Consider the following 20467-nt stretch of genomic DNA (forward strand, 5'->3'; position numbering starts at 1 on the left):
CCTTGCTGTCACTAACTCACTAACTCACTAACTCACTACTAAGTCACTAAGGAATGATAAGGGGAAGAGTTCTTCTGGTCTTCTAGAAAAGAAAAAGGAGGAGGAAAAAGCAAGCTGAGGACGATGGTGATGGGGATGGGATGGTTGGGATGCGATGGAGATGCATGATGGAGATGATGCACGATGGAGAGAGGACGGTGCGATGGCCATGCCGTATTACTGACTTTGATCTACTGGACTGGGTAGAGGTACATAGGTACGGAGTAGATACTCGATGGTAGATGTAGATACTCGTAGACAGAGTACTTCTCTCTCTCTCTCTCTCTTTCCAGGCTGATACAGACTGATATCTGTATTATTATGTCTTATTCCTGGCCATCCAGTATCTTGTCCAAGTAGAGTGAGTCTTGTCTATCCCGCGTTTCAAGCCAACAGACCACCGGCAGCCACTGCACGCTTCTAGCGCTTCTAGGCTGGAAGTCTGTTCGCCATGGCATGGCATGGGCTCGCTGGTCAAGGGCCTCCAAGGGCCTCCAGGGCGCGGCAAGGATGGCATGAAACAGATGGTCCACCCTCCAACGCATGCATGATGCTTATTTCTTCGACTCTCCTCTCTTCTTCTCTTTCGTCTTCGAACAAGTCCTCTCTTCTCTCCGCCGACCTTCCTCTTCCATCGTATTAAAGTTGAAAGCAAAGCAGTAAAGTAAAAGAGAGTCTTCTCGCCACTAGTCGAGCCCGGTGGTGGTGGTGGCTAAGCCGTCTGAGATGCACCATTGTTTCACGGCCGGGCCAGCAGAGAAGCCCGTTTCATCGGAAGAAGCAAAGAGGCTGATCAAGCCGGGACTGGAGATGGCTGGAGTCAGTTGTTAGTTAGAAGGACTTAGCATCTGGTCAGAGTTACTGTCTGATATAGCCAGGGTCGACCTTACCAGCACTTGACCTTGACCTCATCTCACCATCCCAACACTCACTACCTTGCCTACCTTACTCTACCTTACCCTAACCCTGCCTCAGAGACATCGATATAGAGATGATATTATAGTCACACGTGGCTTGTTTCTAGAAGCCGACGAAGAAGCCAGCAGCTGAGGATCGACTGGCCACTAGCGACGCCATGAACCCTCGACCAGACGAGCATCAGGCGAGAGATTGACAGCGAGGACTAATGCCGGTGGCGCGTCCTAGTCTTTCCCTTCCCAGGCCCAGCGATTCTCTCTCTCTCTCTCTCTCCGAACGCTGGCGGGCCTCTATTCGTGGAGCAGCGGACGGGGGAGGTTGGCAGCAAAAGGAATTATGGGGATGTCCTGCGCTCAGACGAAGAAGACGGAGACGAAGAAGACGAAGAGGAAGAGACGATAGTTTCACTCTTTGCTTCTTCGATGGCTTTGACCCTGTGGCTGTTTCGTCTGACCGCAAGATCGTGGACGCTGGAGGACTGCTGCGAGTTAAGTTGGCCTTGGTGATGGTGATGGTCAGGTCGAGGGAGTCAAAAGACGGAGGCAAAGGCAGTGGTCGGGACAGGCGGAAGTCATAGCAGAGTCAGTGCGAGTAGAAGAGCGTAGAAGTGATAGAGTAGAGTGTTCGTAGAGTGGTGGTGGAAGTGGTGATAGTCGTGATGTTGGTGATAGTCATGGTGATGGTGATGGAGTCTCTCTCTCTCTACCTACGATGACCACTACGACTACGACCACGACTACGACGGCTACGACTATGACCATCACTGCTATCTACTTCGACTTCTACTACTATCCTGTATTAATCTCCAGTCACCTACTAGTCGATGCATCTCTTTGTTCCCTTAGGCATGCAGCTAGACGGCGAATCTGTTCTTCCAGCCCAGCCAAGCGCCTCGTCACCTCCAGGGCGTTTTTCTTCGCCAGCCAAAAAGGACAACCAGCGACGACCATCACCTCCCTCGAGCTATCGACTAGCACCGCATTCTAGCTCTCCTTTAGCCTGTTAATCTCTGCTCTTCTTGACTCTTCTAATAATCACTCTCAAGATGCTCTCGCGGATAGCTGGCCGGGCGGTCGTGGGCAGACGCCTGCTCGTCGCCGGCACGAGACAGTCCTCGACCTGGGGAGCTGTGCCCCAGGGGCCTCCAGTAGGTCGTCTCCAGCCTCAATGGCACTCACCAGACACTCAATTGAAGCAGAAAAGATGCTGACGGGTGTAGGACGCCATCCTGGGCATCACCGAGGCCTTCAAGGCCGACTCCTTCAAGGACAAGATCAACCTCGGCGTCGGTGCCTACCGTAGGTCCAACCTCCTACCTATACAACAGCTACAACAGCTACATCTACAAGATATATATTGACAGAATACAGGGGATGACAAGGGAAAGCCATACGTCCTGCCGTCCGTCAAGGCCGCCGAGTCCAAGGTCGTCTCCTCCAGCCTCGACAAGGAATACGCCGGCATCACCGGCATCCCGGCCTTCACTGCCTCTGCCGCCAAACTCGCCTACGGAGCCACCAGCCCGCTCATCGCCCAGGACCGCATCGCCATCACCCAGACCATCTCGGGCACGGGAGCCCTGCGCGTCGCCGCCGCCTTCCTGCAGCGCTTCTACCCTCACTCCAAGACCGTCCACATCCCCACGCCCAGCTGGGCCAACCACGCAGCCGTCTTCAAGGATGCAGGCCTCACCGTCGAAAAGTACAGATACTACGACCAGAACACCATCGGGCTCGACTTTGAGGGCCTGCTGCAGGACATGCAGAGTGCGGCGGACAAGAGTGTCTTCTTGCTGCATGCCTGTGCACATAACCCGACGGGCGTGGACCCGACGCAGGACCAGTGGCGCAAGATTGCGGAGGTGATGAAGCAGAAGGGCCATTTTGCTTTCTTCGACATGGCGTACCAAGGGTTTGCGAGTGGTGATATCCACCGTGATGCCTTTGCGTTGAGATATTTCGCCGAGCAGGACATGCCTTTGCTCTTGTGCCAGAGCTTTGCTAAGAACATGGTGAGACTTATATTACTACTGAATGAAAGTGTACAATATGCTAATGAGTGATAGGGCCTGTATGGTGAACGTGTAGGTGCGTTCTCGGTTGCTTGTGCGTCTCCCGAAGAGAAGAAGCGCGTCGACTCGCAGATCAAGATCCTCGTGCGGCCGCTGTACTCCAACCCGCCCGTCCACGGCGCCCGCATCGCCTCTGCCATCATGAACGACCCCCAGCTCAACGCCCAGTGGCTCGTCGAGCTCAAGGCCATGGCCGACCGCATCATCGAGATGCGCGCCCTGCTCAAGGAGAACCTCGAGAAGCTCGGCAGCAAGCACGACTGGAGCCACATCACCTCCCAGGTACTTACTTATATATTTATGTATCTATATCTATACCAGTGCTAACATCTCTAGATCGGCATGTTTGCGTACACCGGCCTCAAGCCAGACCAGATGGAGAAGCTTGCTAAAGAGGTCAGTCCTTCTTCTTCTTCTTCTACTTCTTCTTCTTCTTCTGCTAACATCCTCTAGCACTCCGTGTATGCTACCAAGGACGGCCGCATCTCTGTCGCCGGCATCACCTCCGACAACGTCAAGCGTCTGGCCGAGTGCATCTACAAGGTCACCGGCTAGACTCTTCTCTCCTTACCTTAGCCATTGACCCTGTATAACATGATAGAACTAGACTACTTCTTCTTCTTCCTCTACTCCTACTTCTACTCGCTGTAATATCATGTCTGATAATGCTGGGATCTGCCGTTCTTCACATGTCTGCAGCTTTCGTCTCATCTTCACCTCCAACTCCATCTTTGCTCTTAAACTGTCTGTCTCTGCCTTAGCCTGCCATCATCTCCATCTCCATCGCCATCGCCATCAACTACTATCAACCATCGTCTACCAACTATCTACTAGCTCGCCGCTGTCGTCATTCTGTAAGGCCTTCTTCGCTGCTTCTCCGCTGCCAAAGTAAAGAAAAACATTTTAACTTAACCTCGGAACCTGCAGCTTCTCGTCTTCTTCCCTTCGCCCGCCGCTCCTCTGGAACCGCCATCGCATCCGCGCCCGCAGGCTCTCAGCAAATCCGACCGACTCCAGCCTGGACGCCGAAGAAAGGGAGAGAAAAGAGAGACTCCATCGCACGCTTGCCCGGTCGCGCAGTGGAGAGCCGGCGTCTTCAGTTGCTCCGTCTCTGTCGCTCGTTCCAGCTTGCCTCCGACTCGCCCCAGACTCAACGGCCTCACCTCCTACACCTCCCTACACCCTTAAACTCCTCCAAAAGACAGTCAAAAACTCCTACAGACACTCGAATACTCCAAGGACACACCTACGATAGGATAATCATGGCTCAGGCGCTGCCCACGGCCATGGCGATGCAGGCAAAGCTCATGGCCCTCGCCCGCTCGTCCTCCAGCGCCGTCTTCTCCCTCTCCAACTTCGACATGCAAGTCCATCCCCATACCCCTATCCATCTCCTACCTCTACTTCACATTCTACTTCTACCCTACTAACAGCCTGTAGAGCCCGGAACATCGTCTTCTTCGTCTTCGTCCTGCGTCTGCTGCGCCGCTCGTTCTACACCCTCCGCGGCCATGGCATCTTCGGCACCCTGCGCAACTTCTACACCTACCTCCGCCTGGTCTTCTACTCGCTCTTCCTGCGCGCCCCGGGCGTCCGCTCCCAGGTCGACAGGCAGGTCAAGACTGCCCTGACCAAGCTCGAGCAGAAACTGGCGCCCCAGGAGCCGGGCATGGTCAAGTTCGTCAGTCTGCCCAAGAAGGGCATGAGCAACGACCAGGTCATGGCCGAGCTCGAGAAGCTCGGCGGCATGAAGCATACCATGTGGGAGGACGGCAAGGTCAGCGGCGCCGTCTACCATGGCGGAGACGAGCTGTTGAAGCTGCAGACCGAGGCCTTTGGCAGGTTTGCCGTTGCTAATCCCATCCATCCTGACGTCTTTCCGGGCGTCAGGAAGATGGAGGCTGAGGTCGTTGCCATCGTAAGTCAAGAAGCAATCAATCCCCCCCTTATATGATAATCAATGGATAAAAAAGTAAAGACGCTGACTTGACAGGTTTTGTCGCTGTTTCATGCGCCGGACGGATCTGCTGGTGTGACTACTAGCGGCGGAACGGAGTCCATCCTCATGGCCTGTCTGTCTGCTCGCCAAAAGGCCCTGGCCGAGCGTCGTGTCACCGAGCCCGAGATGTACGCTCCATTATCTTCTTCTTCTTCGTCTTCTTTTTCTTCTTATATATATTTGTACTAACAACTAATAGGATCATACCGGAAACCGCCCATGCGGCATTCACCAAGGCCTGCAAGTACTTCGGCATCAAGCCGCACTACGTCGCCTGCCCGGCCCCAGACTACATCGTGGACGTCTCTGCCGTCCGCCGGCTCATCAATCCCAACACCGTGCTGCTGGTCGGATCGGCCCCCAACTTCCCCCATGGCCTGGTCGACGACATCCCGGCCCTCTCGCGGCTGGCCGTCACCTACAAGATCCCCCTGCACATCGACTGCTGTCTGGGCTCCTTCGCCATCGCCTTCCTCAAAAAGGCCGGCTTCCCGTCCCCTTACGAGGACCAGGGCGGCTTCGACTTCCGCCAGCCGGGTGTCACCAGCATCAGCGTCGATACCCACAAGTACGGCTTTGCCCCCAAGGGCAGCTCCGTCGTGCTCTACCGCCACCGCTCGCTGCGTACATACCAGTACTTCGTCATGCCCAACTGGCCCGGCGGCGTCTACGCCTCCCCTTCCATGGCCGGCTCTCGTCCCGGCGCCCTGATCGCAGGCTGCTGGGCCAGCATGATGGCCGTCGGCGAGTCCGGCTACATCGACAGCTGCCACCAGATCGTCAACGCAGCACGCAAGTTCGAACGGGCTGTCCGTCAGAACCCCAGTCTGCGCTCTACCCTCGAGATCGTCGGTAAGCCCATGGTAAGTGTCGTTGGATTCGCCTCGTCCACTCCCGAAGTAGACATCTACGATGTTGCGGATGCCATGACCAATATGGGCTGGCACTTGAATGCCCTCCAGTCCCCGCCTGCAATGCACGTTGCGTTTACCTTGCCCACCGCCAACGCCGTGGACCAGCTGATTGACGATCTGACCACTGTGGTGCGCGAGGAGGTGCTCAAGGCCGAACAACGACGGGCCGCGGGAGTCAAGGTCGAGAAGAAGCGCGGCGATACCTCTGCCTTGTACGGTGTTGCAGGCAGCATTCCGGACAAGAGCATTGTTCGTCGTCTCGCAGAGGGCTTCCTCGATACTCTTTACCTCAACTAACCTGGCATTACGGACATCACTCTGAACACCATCCACTGTCTTGGATGAACGGACCTATAAACCAAAAAACTTGTATATTCCTCGGGCTGTCGGTGTATATTGTTATCGTTATTGATATTGCTATTTCTACTCTGCACAACTGTACATTCAAAACACGCACCTAAGAACCAACGCACTCTTCATAAAGAAGTATCAATACATCTATCTATAATACATGACTTTTTCCTCAGCTTCAGTCCAGTCCAGTCCAGTCCAGTCCAGTTCAGTCCAGTGTAGTGTAATGTAATGTAGTTCATGCCTCCCTCTTCTCGCGCCATACTTCCTCCGCCCTTCTCTCAACATAGTATCCTGGATCTGGCTTGCGTTGTAACCGAAGCTGCTCCCGACTCAGCGGCTTATCTACCTCCGTCACGGCAACGAGTTCCTTGACTTTCATGATCTGGCCCGCCACGTCTCTGCTGACGGGGTAGAAGACGGTAGCCATGCGCTTCTTGAGGCCCAGGGCATGCAGCACGCCTGTTGTTTTGCGCGGTAGGCCTATAGCGGACCGCAGAAGGGTGATGCGGAAGTAGGACATGTCGTCGAGTAAAACTCTTGTATATTCGACGTAGGAGGACTGCTAGAGCAGAAACTGGTAGAAATGGTAGAATGGTGTGATGTGATGTGCTGTGTTGTGTGCTGTGTGTGTTGCTTGCAAGGATAGTTTCGCCCTCGTCTCGTCTTTGTCTCGGTTTAAGTGCTGATATCAAAACGTGCTGGGAGCCCTTTCTCCGTCCGTCCTGGGGGGCGTTTTCTTTTCTCCTCTCTTTTCGATCCTGATGGTGACCGATTGATCCTCGTCAAGCTGTCGGCTGCCAGCTGTTCGTCGTTGATTTTGATTGCTGTATCAAAAGAGCGCGGGTTGATATTCCAGCTCCAGCTCCAACTCCAGCCTCAGCGTCTTATTGAATCCCGACTTTTGCTCGTCGATCGATCGATCTCGCGTCCCGTCCTGGGCCAGGCGTATGAAACAGTCCGTCAGTCCAATCTGCGTCCTGCTCGTCGTCGTCTTCTCTCTCTTTCGTGGTTGTTCGTTGCTCTCGCCCTCGACTCGATCGACCGGCCCAAGCAAGCACGATAACTAGTTAAACCACCACGCTCTCGACTGTCCGGCTGTCCGGCTGTCCGACGATCCCAACTGTCTAACTGCCTGTCTGCCTATCGTCTGTCAAAAGTGCAATTGATCTCAGCAATTCGAGTGAAGCCCAGTCAGTCCTTGAGATCCATCCATTCCGTCCAGTCCGTCCCGTCGTCTGAGAAAATTACGACGGATCATCGATTGTCCGCCGCAACGCCCTTTATTGCTTTTTCCTTCGAGACGGAGGGCCAACGATGAACGAGCGTCGCAAAGTCCGGCTCAGCCTCTTGCCAGGGTCGACTCCGTCTGTGGCGCAAAGACGAGCTGCTTTTGAACAGAAGAAGGACGCTGGCGCGGGCGCGGGAGCTGCTGCTGAGAGGCCGCAGATACGCCGCACCAGGTCGAGTCGCATACGCAGACGGCACGAAGAGCTTCAGGGGATCGCGGAACAGCCGCTGCAGGAAGCCAAAGGTGGGATACAGACACAGACACAGATACAGGAGACAGAGGTCGAGGTCGAGGTCGAGGTTGAAATCGAGTTACCTGCGTCTGGCAGTGCTGATACTGTTGAGAGCGATTCTCGTCTGGTCGACGCTGGCGCAGATATCAACATCGCCCGCCAACCACAACCACAGCCACCACTACAAGCACCACTACAGCAGCAACAACTACAACAACGACGGTACTCTAGATGGATAGCTGCTGCTCCTAGACGACCGTCGACGCTACGAACAGTGACTGTGCCCTCGCCGGAGCCGCCGCTACTCACGCCGCCCCTGACAAGCTCCAGCAGCGACTCGCTCTGCTTCGCTGCCCCGGTCCAGGCACCGGCATACCATGACAGTGAACCCCCATGCAAACCAGCCGCACAAGAACGACCCCAATTGATCCTACATACCCCTCCTACGTCCACGCGGACATCATCCTCTACTGCGTCACACTCAGACATGGCGGACGAAAACGGCTCGGACGGGAGCCTGGTGGTGCCCCGGCTAGAGGACCTGCTACGGCATCCCGAAGACCTGGAGAAGATATCGGTGCTCAAGGCAGAATATACCAGAAAGAAAGAAAACGTCGATTCACAGCTGCGGGAAGGGCTGCGGGACCAGCTCGAGCTCGTGCAGCGCAGCCTGGCTGACCTGGCCGAGGGCAGAAGGCAGATCATGGACGCAAAGATGGGGCCGCAGGGCATCGACAGGCTCTGGGCCGAGTCGCAGTCTGCTCTCGGCGACTTCGCTCAGATAGACAAGCTGGCCAAGATACAGCGCAATTTCGAAGCGGTGCTCTTCATGAAGAAGGGGCTCGAGACGTTTCATGCTGACGTGGCCGAGGTAGAGCGCATGCTGCGCGAAGACGACATGGACATGGAGAACCAGCCCAACCTCCTGAACATACACATGGCCCTCTCGCGTCTGCGGGACTTCCGAGACGAGGCCATGGACCAGATACGCAGGGCCAAGGATAAGAGCAGTGAGGCCACCCTGACCGAGCTGTTTGAGGGGCTCGACCCGGCCATTGAGTGGTTCGACGACCACCTGGGCACCGCTTGCATGAATATCATCCCGCTCATCCAGGCTGATAACCGCAGCATGGTCGTCAGGCTCGCGGTCGTTATTGCGAATGAAGAGAAGAATGACGCCAAAGTCAGGGCCCTGCAGGATGCGCAGAAGGACCACGAGTATCTCGCCAGCAGGTTCAAGTCGATGAACATCGGGCCCAAGACTATCAGGGGCTACAAGGAGAACTTCCTCAAGAGCATCGAGCTGTACGCCCAGCCCAACTTTGAGGACTCGAAACAGCAGTTCCTAGATGACCCGGACAGACTGGAGAAGAGCTTCAAGTGGTTCTTCAACGACCTGTTTACCGTCCAGCAGGGGATGCAGAACCTGGTGCCGAAGAAGTGGAAGATCTTCAAGACATACACCGACATATACCACCGCATGATGCACGACTGGCTCATCGAGTTCGTAGATGACCCCCAGATGCCCGCTGCCAACATGCTGGCCATCATCAACTGGTCGGAAAAGTACTATAAGAAGATGAAGAAACTCGGATGGGAGGCATCGGACCTCGTCCCCAACGTTCTCGATGACCGCGAAGGCGAACTCGTACAAGACTGGCGTAACCTCATCGTCAAGGCCCTGGATGAATGGATGGACCGCATGTTCAACACCGACAAACGGGCTTTCCTCGACCGTGACATGGACTCTCTCGACACCAACCCGGACGGGTTCTTCCGCACCAAGACTCTCGGAGACATGTGGCGCATGCTTCACGAACAGCTTCAGGCTGCCGGTGCCTCCCAGCGTACAGACGTCGCTGAGGGCGTGGTAGATGCCATGTTCCGCTCCCTCAAGACCCGCCAGTCAATGTGGCAGACCATGCTCGACGAAGAATGCGCAAAGTACAAAACACCCACCATCGACCAGCCCGAGAGTCTCCAACAGTTCCAGGACTGGCTCATCGCCGTTGCCAACGACCAGATCGCTTGTATTGACGACAACGACGCCTCGGGCCAGCTAGGCCACTTGACCCGTTTCAACCGTGACTTCGAACCGCTCGTGACAGACAAATACCTAACTGCCCAAGCAGCCAACGAAGTCGCTACAATACGAGACGGATACGTCGATCTAGGCACGCACTGCATATCCGTCTTCATCGACCTGATTTTCTCCGTCGACTTCCGCACCACACTACCTGAATTCTTCACCCAGAAATGGTACGGCGAGTTCGCTATGAAGCGCATGATCTCTACTTTTGAAGACTACATAAGCGATTACCATGCCGTCCTCCACCCGTCTCTACGTGATATCCTCGTAGAAGAAATCTCCGACGAGCTACTGGTCCACTACCTCTCTTGCGTGCGCAACAAGGGCGCCAAATTCCGCCGTCAAGACCCGTACACTGAAAAGTTCAAAGACGACATCCTGACTGTCTTTGGCTTTTTCCAGAAATTCCCGGACTCCTTTGGCGGAGGCATCAAGGACCGATGGAGACTTGTCGATTGGCTTGTTCGGTTGCTTGAGGCAGACAAGGCTGGCGTTGTTGTGGTTTACGAAGGGTTCAAAACCGAGTACTGGGATCTGCAGCTCTCCTGGGTTGAAGCTGTGTTACGATGCAGAGACGACTTTGAGAGATCCATGGTCAGCGCCATCAAGGCGAAGGCTGCTGAGCTCTCGGTTGAAATGGGTCCCGATACACTCATGGGAAGAGTCAGATAGAGCCACATACATGCCTTTCGGGTGACGTGACTTGGAGATGATATTTGAATATATCTGGCACAAATTTATTTTTGGCTATATGTTATGCTTTACTTTAATCTGTCTATTTAACTACTTATATCAGGTCTTCGCCATCGCTGCTTTCAGTGATGGTCGAAGTACCCGGCGTTTGCTTGATGGGACTGCATTCGTGGAGTTACCGTGTTCAAAAGGGCCAACAGTGTGAATTAGAACATACACTATGTGGATATGCGGGATGGAGATGGGTCTCAATAAAAAATAATATCCGTTTATTTCTATCAAAGAGCCAGTAAAATTTGTGAACATATCCTCTATTATCCATTATATAGGCCAAAGTGATCTTCAACCAAGCCGACGCTGATCGACTATTCTATATTCCTGTCCGAGTACTGGGCCACCCTTGGCCTCATCATGGGATACTGGCTTCGCGCCCATCTCGCAAATACATATTCTATCAATTGGAATCCCCTTAGCCCATATGAACGGCTCACGCTCAACTTCAGCCTCCATGCCCTTGACGTCCTTGGAACCGGCAGTGTGCTGTCTATGCCGACTTCCTGCAAACTTCTCTAGTAACTCAGTTGCATCAAATTTCACTAATGACTTGTCTTTACCCCTTGGACCTTTGCCGCCCTGTTGGGAGGCCGGCTTTCGTTTTCCAAGGTAAATGGTATTAGCGATGGTTGCATGAAGAAGCAATGGGCGCGGTTTGAATTCTGGGACAATTGGGTTCACAGCTGGTGTAGTCGATACACTGGCATCTTCCTCTTCCTCCTCCCCTTGGTCTCTGTTTTCATCCGAGCCCTCGTTGTTCTTGGAGCTTTCACCTGGAACCACCTTATTACGAGGTTTGGCTCTGACCATGTCACGATGCATGAATCCCGCTTCAATAAACCTATCCCGCAACTTCACGCAAAACGGATACAGCCGGCCTGAGGTATCCAATGGCGAAGCATGTAGAACAGTAGCTGCCCGGGTCCTTGGAATGGCATGCAGCGATACCAAGTCAATTGATAGGGGTCCCTTTGCATCACTCTCGGCTTTGGAATTTGCTTCTTCCTCCACCTCTTGCATTATAGAGTCCAGATCGAGCGAACGGAAAAAAGACAGCGTTTCATCCAGCCGTTCTTGACTGGTTAGACTCATAACCCCCAGCGTGAAATGCAGCGTTCCGAGCGGCCGCAGAGCTCCATACGGCACGAGTGGTGTGTCAGGAGCATGGCCTGCCGCTGGGCCAGAAGGAGGGACAAGTGGAATTAACGATTTGAATTCAGCCAGGGAGCTTTGAAGCTGGTATATCGACTGTTCGTTTATCAGGGGTATACAGAGAAAGTGCGTCAATGGCGGCTTGCTGCTGGCCCGATTATTATTCCCCTGGCCTCCGCCGCCCCGTCCGGGTCTTCTAGAGTTACCCATCCCGCCAGAGTAAGAGATCTGATATGCCCGAGTCCCCTGAGCGCGCGTGGTATGAGAGATTAGCTGCCGGATGTGGTGTTTTATCATTGAACTAGATGCTTGGTTCCAGATGCAAGAATGGCCTGACAATTAAGACGTATTATCCACATAGTCAAGCATGCTCGGCTCAGCTAGCCCAGGCTCAAGTGGATCTGCGCTGACTAGGAACTAAAGCTGCCTGTCAACGGTCCCTTGCTGGTTGTTGGAGCGTGAGACGCTGAAGTTGGTGTTGTTGGTTGTTGTTGGTTGTTGATCCGGGAGCATCGACGTCATCTTGCGCAACCTTTCTAGCTCCGTCTTTTCTCCACAGGCAAAAACAACGACGACCAGCCAAAGTCAACTTCTCACCAACAACAGCCCGTCGATTACTTTGCAGCACACGGAGAACCAATCGATACTATCGCTTGTAGAGGTACGAGTCTGTCACTGTCACAATGCTATACAAAGTCGGCAGCCGAGGAGCTCTTCGCTCGCTTCTCTCCTCGTCTCGTGCGCATCGCTCTCGCATCACAACCGCAGCAACTCGTACACAATCAAGGGCAATCCGTCTTACAGTCTCCCGGTCAATTCGACAGAGATCATTCTGCTCCTCGCCTGCTTCGTTCAAGGGAATCACACCGGGCTCCTCAGATCCTGCTCCGCCAAATCCTGAGCCCAACTACATCGGTGTCAAGCAAGTCACTGAAGCATCATACATATCAGAGCCGGAGTATCGTGACCGCTCTGAGGAATATATCAATGCTCTGATGGCAGAGATAGAGAGGACCCAGGAAGAGCAAGGGTCAGAGGTAGAAGCCGAGTACAGCGTATGTGAAGTTCATTTATCTGGCATGAAATATTTAACGGCTCCTTACTTACACAACGTTCGACATAGGCCGGAGTTCTCAATGTCGTCGTCCCTGGAATCGGTACCTACGTCCTCAATAAGCAGCCCCCGAACAAGCAGATATGGCTCAGCTCGCCCATATCTGGCCCCAAGCGGTTCGACTGGGTCGTTCAAGGCGACGAGATGACTGAGAAAGAAGGCACTCGGGATTACGTCGGTGGACAGTGGATATACCTTCGTGATGGGACAAACCTGACAGATATTTTGAACGCAGAGTTGAACCTGGAGTTGAGAGCAAAGATCCACGAATGAAAGAGTCGCCTGATACAAGGCTTCAGGATTTGTGATTGTCAGCTTCCGGCTAGACGTTGTCTTAATTGTGAAGATCAGATCACATTTGTACATGTATATGCTATTATTGCTTATGGCACATTGTGAATGTTACAACACTTTGTACGGCAAAGGCTCATGTCCCTCCTTCGCTTCTTCGGACTTCTTCCCTGCCTATATTCTGGCTTGCCTCGAGGCATGAGGTCTATATATTCCGAAAACCGTACAGCAGCTTTCCCACATAACTGTATACTGTATACTCCTGCCCGGGTAGGCCTAGTATCGGAGCTGGCTCTCTTCCTTCATACTCGTGGCATGGCTCGGTGTCTTTCACAAGTGGGATCGATATTGGTGGTATATCTCTCAACAACGAGGTCTTGTCTTCCCATCGTAAATTAGGAGTCTCGATCAAAGTAGTAACGGGTTGTTCGGTCGTATCCGTCTTCGACATTTAATCTTTCCCTTACACCATTACGCTGTGATGGCGGTAGCCACTCCGCCATTATTCCCACTGTCGTCCTTAGGTAGATCAGCCTGCACAGACACAAGTTAGTCTTGGGCCCCAGTTTGCGGCAAAAGCAGATATATCTCACCTCATCAAAGATGACCCTAATCATCAGACTACAGCTAGGACAGACACCGACGTCCTCTCCATCGCGCAGGTCTGCGAGGCCGATTTCAAACCTATCCCCGCATGGGCATGGGTAGTGGTATATTTGCAACACAGGATCGAAGGTCATGTCTTCGATTTCAATCTCATCATAGATAGAAACTGAGTCCGCCATGATATAGCCCCGTTTATAACCCCTGACAATATATTATAGAAGTCTGCGAAGATCGAAGTGTAATTCTTTAAGCATGACGAAGGCTTTTTTGTTCAGTCAAAATTTCTTGGTGGCGTTTTTGATAAGATTAACTTTATTATGTCATTGTCTATGGAATCGAGGGGATCACATGATTTGTCACAGAGTATATTGAGGTCATGTGAAATATGATTGATGGCTAATCAATTAAATTCCTATTAAGGTAATTTACAGCTTAATAATCATTTTCGTAATGTAATACAGACTAGTACTGAAATACATTAGATCAACCAATAAGATGGGGCCGTTTTGAGGTACCTGTGTTTGAATTACACATGTAACCAATTAGAAAAACGTCAAGGGCGTGACTCGAGATTTGATTGATAGCCGTAGTCAATTTTATCATAATCGTACATCACAAATGTCTTGGTACATCTTTTAGTGCATGGTTTTTGGCTTCACCTAGCCGATTTGCTCCCCTGGATATCAACAACAGCCAACACCCCAGAATTTAACGTGAAAAAGAGGACCAACAAGAAGAAATAAACAGAAAAGACAAGGAACAAAACTGATAAAGGGAAATATTAGGTACCAAGAGCAAACTAGACAAACCTAACGTCGAAACTCCGGGCAAAAGGGAAACGCAGCAAAGGAGGAAAGGAAGTAAGAAATAACAAAAAATTCCGTAAACACGTACAGACGAGAGAGAAGATAGGAGTACTTTCGGCGACCAGATGCAGTGAAATTCCATGTCCGAGTCCCTTCTTTGCGCTGAGTTGAAAAAGCAGAAGACGGTAGAAAGGGAGAAAGTGAGTTCAAAGTGACAGGAATGGAAATGAAGTCTAAATTGATTACGTGAACATTAGTTGCGATGGTTTGGTGAGATTGTTCGGGATAGGCAGGAAGATGGTATATCATGGAAGAAGGGGAGGGAACGTCGTTGGACATTGAATTGCTGGCTTGGTGTGGCAACCCGCGATTGATTGGCGTGAAGGTGGACCTTCTTATCCCTGCTGATAGATACACGATGCATGTATGTATTCCTGAGAGGAATAGGAAACCTCTGGGAGAGAAGAGATGAGGAGAGATATGAGTAGTGACATGGTCTCAACATCGTATTCTTGCCCACACAAAATGGAAAGAAAGAGTCGATGGAGTGAGAGCATGGCACGGCTGGCTTTGTAGAGAAAATAGCCAGCCGACAAAGCATAGTAATGACCTGTCTACTCTTCTTCGCTCTCTTCCGAGTCTTCGTCGTCACCGCTGCTTTCAGATTTGGGAGCTAAAGGGTAACGTAGTTAGCTTCAATATCGAGACTTGGCTGCTGAGTTCTATATTTGGTAAACAAACTTACCCTGTTCGTAAGAAGGTCCTCCCGTAGCCGCCACTGCAGCGCCAGCGCCGCCTTTGAACTTCGACAGGTTACTTTGCAAAGAACGAATTTGCTTTTCTTGCTCTGTCTTGTTCATTGGCTTGCTCTTCTTGGGTTTCGGCTGGGGCAAGGAAGGGAGAGGCTCCGGTTCACTTGGCTCCTCGTAGCCCTCCAGGATAGAAGGCGCAGCATGCTTCTTGACGAATTTGAGGAGGATCACAAGAACATGGTTTGGAAGTTCGTCGATGTCAAGTTCGATGTCATCCTCGCCAACTCCCTGCAAGAATACCGTTAATATGGGAAAAACTTGTATCAAGAAAACGGGATATAAAACGGGAGAAGCTTACCCGAAGAGAGGGTACGTGTTTCTGAATAATAGCCAATGCCTCCTGCATTCTATTCTCTGACAAGCTGCTGATTCCATTTGAGATCAAGGATTTCTCCTCGTAGGTGACCCAGCGGCCACCCTTCTCTCCCTTAACCTTTGAGCCGCCGCTCTTCTTATCCTTCTTGTCGGCCGTTCTGGCGGCACCTTTCTTCACATCTTTTTTACTCTTAGACTTGCCCAGCTTCTTCGAGGCAGGGGGGGTCTTTTTCTTCTTGGTGATTGCCTCAACCTGCTTTGACATTTCTGCAATTTGTTTCTGCAGCATGGTCAGTTTTTCCTGCTCATCGTCGGTCTCATTTTCTTCCTCCTCAGAAGATTCTTCGGAGGTTCCGGCTGACTGATGGCCCGAGGCAGGTTCATGATTGCGCAGCCAAGCATCCTTTGTAGACCATTTTGCATCGAAGGTCGCCTCGGTAGTCTTTCCAGCAGAGTACACGGGGTCACCAACGATGTTGAATTTATAGCAGTTCTTGAAAATCAGACGCATATCTGCCTCGAACTCCTTTGCGTTTTCGTATTGGCCCTCCGAAAGCTTCTTTTGCATTGTCTGCAAGTCCATCGGTTTCTTAATTACATTGTGATAGCTAGGGATGTTAAGGGCAACTGGGTCGACAGGGAAATAGAAAAACGAGGCGTGAGCGTAGTATTTGTGCTTGTGTAGTTCATTAAGAACCTCCTGACAGAATTTAAGTTCTTGCTGGAACTTCTTTTTCTTGGGCTTCATGGAGAAAGGAAGGTCTCGATTCTTAGGTGGGTGGATGGATCGCTTCGGTCTGCCATCAGTCGTAGTCGAGTCACGACGGATAAGGGGGAGACCTTCTGGACCAAGTGCAAAAGTCGGGGATCCAGCATTGCTGGCGCGTGGAGCCGCGGGGGCAGCAGCGGGGACAACAGCAGCTGGAGGAGCGGGAGCGGGAGCTGGAACAGGTGGCCGTGTCTCTCTTCGAGGTGGTTGTGTTTTAGTTGGCACACTTGCAGCCTTCTTGCTCTTCTTTTCGGCGGGAGTGATTTCAGGTGCATCGTGGTTAGGCAGCTTCTTGAGGTGTTTTTGAAAGTGCTCGTACAGACGATCACCTGCCAGTGAGACAACATGCGCAGGCCCATTGAATGTTTTTGAATTGTTAACCATGAGCTCGAAATCGTTTATGACGTCCTGGAGCGTTCGGTATTGTTCTGATTTTAGCTTGCCTTCCATAGTCTGCAGGTCCATGGGATGCTTGACAAAGTCATAGTACGTGGGTATGTTTAGCTTGACTATATCGACAGGAGCCTTGAACATCTGACCATCACTAATGCGCCTTAAGGACTGGATTGTGCGGATGAGAAATTTTACCTGAACCTTGGTCAGGTCCCGATGTAGGTCTGGAACGCCATTTGTAGTACCAGGGGCGGGAGTCACTGGAGTCGCAGGAGGAGCAGGCTCTCCAGAAGATGAAGGAGGAAGGGCAGAAGTTCCAGCCACTGGGTGATCAGAGCTAATGTCTTCGGTCTTTGTACGTTTTGCTGCCCGTTCGTCGTCATCATCTTCGCGTTCCCGAGAGACCTTTGTAGTGGCTACCTCTCCAGTAGATGACGGAGCTACTTCAGGCACATCTTCCATAACGTGGTCTTCCTTATCCTTTTCTCGGCTTTCAGGTCCTGCTGTAGGCGCTGTATGGTCCTCTGTCTTCAAAGGTTCAGCCTGTGATACTACGGGAGCAGGGGCGACACCCATGTCATGATCCATGTCCTGTTGTCCCTTCTCCTGCCCTTCTGGAGGAGCTGAGGTTGGCTCCGTGGCTGGAGCTGGTTCGGACACTGGGGCTTGCTCTGAAGATGGAGCTGGCTCAGGAGCTTCAGTTGATGAGAATAGAGGGTCGTTCTCATCATCTTGACCCATCGCTGTATCCGCGTTCGCTGTATCTTCCTTCTTAACATCTTCCTTTGACGCATCCATGTTGGCATCAGGGTCAGTGGGCTCTACCGCTGGACGGTTCTCCGGCTGTCCATTCACATCCTGGCTTCTGGTACCGTCGCCTAGATGTAAGGCCGCAGTCTCCGATTCCACGCCAGCGGTTTTATGGTTGGACGGCTGATCGACAGGGGATAGTAGATCAGCCTCTGAGGGCACGTGTGCTGCTGAGGAGTCTTGCTTTGACTCCACACCGTTTGATATGGATGAATGGCCGTTCAGCTGTGGCTGGGAACTCCCGTTTGCGGTGGGAGTTTCCGCTTGCTCAAAGTCTGACTTGGCCCTATCAGGCAAACCCTTTGAACTAGATTCACTGTAGCAGTCGTTAGCCAAATGATGGATCAAAAAAAAAGTATGAGCCCGATTCAACAGCAACATACATTGTGGTGTTTGAATCAGCCTGAGCTTCAGGCTGGGACTGTGAATCTAGCTGGAGAGGGTTGGAAATAGCTTCGGTGCCTTCATTCGGCGGCGTTCCCATACTTATAGATATCAAAGGGCCTCGGGTCGTGATATGACGCGTCTAACGTGCCGCTGGGAGCAAAGAATTGATATTGAGATGAGGGATCCTCTCGAAGATAGCCAGTGGCGCGTAGTGGATGAGAAATGACTATTGGTAAAGCAGGCATGAAGTAAGTCATGAGTTCAAGTCTTTTTTTTTTTTTTTTTTTTAGTAAAGTAGAAGCAAAAAAGAGAAAAAAAAAAACTCAGAAAATGAAGATAAAGGGGCGACAGAGGGTAAGAGAAAGTGAGAGAAACAAAAGGACAGAAGAGGTGAGAAAGCAGTGAGTTGGGTATCAATAAAACACTTCACTTAATTCAAAGCACACTGCGGTGAAGTATAGAAACAAGAACACACACAGAATAGAAGGAACACAGGTATTGTGGTAGGCTGTCCTGCTCAGTCATCTGTGAGGTTGAAGATAGCAAACAGCAGGGTATCAAGTAGAACACACAACGAGGGCCAGGCATATATACCCTTGGAATCAAGATATATACCTTTTCCTAACAAAGGGTAGAGGTATCGGTGGTAGTCACTTCTTGGGATATGCAGTGTCCAACGGCTTGAGGTGATGAATGAGGTCTGGATTGAGTTTAGGAGGCCGAGGAGAGTGGAAGAAGACAGGCCTTTATATAGACGCGAGTCCTGCCGATATCGTCACTGCTCCCAGCAGGCCTGCAAGCTTATTGGAGAAAGAACCGTGGTTGGCGCGAACTTAAGCGCGGGCGGCAACTGAAGGACAAGAAGAGAAAAAAGGATGCTTACGTTATCACTTAACCCGTGATGAGTCAGATACAGGCTTAGATAAGCAACGAAGCTTGCCTAAGATTAAGAAAGTTACTCTTTTCTAGAAAGAGAAAGGAAAGAGCAATGCCAGTGCGTGCGCGTAAGGAGCGGTGGTGTGGTGGGTGTAGTGCGGTGGGCGGTGTGTGACGTGTCAGTCGTGGGTGGGCCTGCTAGAGAGGTTGCGAGGCCAGGCTTTTATCGCGGTGCGTGGCAGCAAGGGTATGAAGGGGGCGGAACACGGGGGCGATGCGAGCAGAGCAGGAAGCGTGAAAAGAGTGAAGAAGGTCGGAAGAAGGAGGGGGGGGGTGCGAGGAATCCTTATAAGTACGGGCCTCGTTCGTGCTGCTGGGAAATCACCGCAGCCTCCTGCCGCTAGCCTCGGATGGCCGAACTAATGTGGGCGGTCCCTGAAGTGGAGATTTGCTCTCTCCTGATTGGCTACAGGATGACGCGTCGTGCTCTTATTGGATACTCTGGTCCCACTTCTGTCTGTTTTGGGACGTTCTACTTGAAAGGATGCCGTATGGTATTGTATCGACGCGCCCCCATTAGGCGTGTTTTGCGTGGTTGCCTGCGAACATTACGGTGTATCGCAATACGCCCTGTTTACCTCCTGCTTTTTTGCTTCCTTTCTTCCTGTCTCTGGTCTCTGTTGCTGCTGCGACGATGCGAAGTGGGAGGCGCTGGAGTCTCCCATACACGGCAATGCCCATCTCGACCAGTCCAGATGCATGTTTCTTGTCCTGCAGCATAGATCATAAATCTCATCTGCAGTGCTCTCTCGCCTTGGTCCTATATTTTCTTCTTTCCATGGCAGTCGCACACTCTATTGAATTTTTCCCGTAACATGTTTCGTCATAGGGGGTGGTTGGAGCCCCCTTATGTCAGATTTTTTTTTTGCCTGCATCACGTGAATCTTTTTGATATCACGTGAGGGTATTATGCCATCGGCTGTGCTTGTTGAAAGAGAAGCGACGGCAAGAATCACCGTAGAGAGAGCTAACAAATTGCTTTCTGGCCTGCGAAATTAATATGCCACAACGATCCCTTCCTGAGGTCTTAAGAGCAGGCACTATGAGCTGATTCCTGGGGCATTCCGGTAGGTGGATGGCTCAGCCATTCGCCGCATACCGTAGCATCTGAGAACCACATAAAGAGAGACGTTGATGGTATGATGGCAGATGGTATAACATAACCGACAAGCAGTATATCCGTGGTAGCCGGCATCTTTCTGAAGTCCAGAGATGCAGGATGAGCATCAGAAAGCAGAAGAGAAGAAGAGCTGAAGATTAGGCGCTGTCGGTCTTTTAACGCAGAGCACCATACCGGATAAAGTATGTTTTGCGGCACTACTATCTTCCGTAGCCCGACGGTGTTCGAATAGAGCTAATATATTCTAATCTAATTAGATATATTAAGTAAGTAATAATAGATATACTATTACTTCTTTTAGATAC

At 51.8% G+C, this 20467-nt stretch overlaps 7 protein-coding genes across 7 annotated transcripts; 4 read left to right on the forward strand and 3 right to left on the reverse strand.

The window, feature by feature from the left end:
- Window positions 1-2002: 2002 nt before the first annotated feature.
- On the forward strand, window positions 2003-3481 carry ARB_03740 (uncharacterized protein; the record flags this gene model as incomplete). The annotated part of the gene is made up of 5 exons (XM_003009992.1): window positions 2003-2104; window positions 2177-2255; window positions 2328-2968; window positions 3023-3310; window positions 3365-3481. The coding sequence occupies 5 exons, from the start codon at window positions 2003-2005 to the stop codon at window positions 3479-3481; spliced, it is 1227 nt and encodes a 408-aa protein (XP_003010038.1).
- An 809-nt stretch (window positions 3482-4290) lies between these two features.
- Window positions 4291-6238, forward strand: ARB_03741 (uncharacterized protein; the record flags this gene model as incomplete). The annotated part of the gene is made up of 3 exons (XM_003009993.1): window positions 4291-4391; window positions 4469-4946; window positions 5072-6238. The coding sequence occupies 3 exons, from the start codon at window positions 4291-4293 to the stop codon at window positions 6236-6238; spliced, it is 1746 nt and encodes a 581-aa protein (XP_003010039.1).
- Window positions 6239-6530: 292 nt separating this feature from the next.
- On the reverse strand, window positions 6531-6815 carry ARB_03742 (uncharacterized protein; the record flags this gene model as incomplete). Its single annotated transcript, XM_003009994.1, has 1 exon — window positions 6531-6815. One exon carries the CDS (start codon window positions 6813-6815, stop codon window positions 6531-6533), a length of 285 nt encoding a protein of 94 aa, XP_003010040.1.
- A 794-nt stretch (window positions 6816-7609) lies between these two features.
- Window positions 7610-10576, forward strand: ARB_03743 (uncharacterized protein; the record flags this gene model as incomplete). The annotated part of the gene is made up of 1 exon (XM_003009995.1): window positions 7610-10576. The coding sequence occupies one exon, from the start codon at window positions 7610-7612 to the stop codon at window positions 10574-10576; it is 2967 nt and encodes a 988-aa protein (XP_003010041.1).
- Window positions 10577-10939: 363 nt separating this feature from the next.
- Window positions 10940-12013, reverse strand: ARB_03744 (uncharacterized protein; the record flags this gene model as incomplete). Its single annotated transcript, XM_003009996.1, has 1 exon — window positions 10940-12013. One exon carries the CDS (start codon window positions 12011-12013, stop codon window positions 10940-10942), a length of 1074 nt encoding a protein of 357 aa, XP_003010042.1.
- Window positions 12014-12486: 473 nt separating this feature from the next.
- Window positions 12487-13190, forward strand: ARB_03745 (mitochondrial chaperone Frataxin, putative; the record flags this gene model as incomplete). Its single annotated transcript, XM_003009997.1, has 2 exons — window positions 12487-12858; window positions 12927-13190. The coding sequence occupies 2 exons, from the start codon at window positions 12487-12489 to the stop codon at window positions 13188-13190; spliced, it is 636 nt and encodes a 211-aa protein (XP_003010043.1).
- Window positions 13191-15234: 2044 nt separating this feature from the next.
- ARB_03746 (transcription regulator BDF1, putative) lies at window positions 15235-18203 on the reverse strand (the record flags this gene model as incomplete). Its single annotated transcript, XM_003009998.1, has 4 exons — window positions 15235-15293; window positions 15366-15660; window positions 15731-18026; window positions 18103-18203. 4 exons carry the CDS (start codon window positions 18201-18203, stop codon window positions 15235-15237), a joined length of 2751 nt encoding a protein of 916 aa, XP_003010044.1.
- Window positions 18204-20467: the final 2264 nt, after the last annotated feature.

Source organism: Trichophyton benhamiae (genome assembly GCF_000151125.1).
Source record: "Trichophyton benhamiae CBS 112371 chromosome Unknown contig01190.0, whole genome shotgun sequence".
NCBI classification, from domain to species: domain Eukaryota; kingdom Fungi; phylum Ascomycota; class Eurotiomycetes; order Onygenales; family Arthrodermataceae; genus Trichophyton; species Trichophyton benhamiae.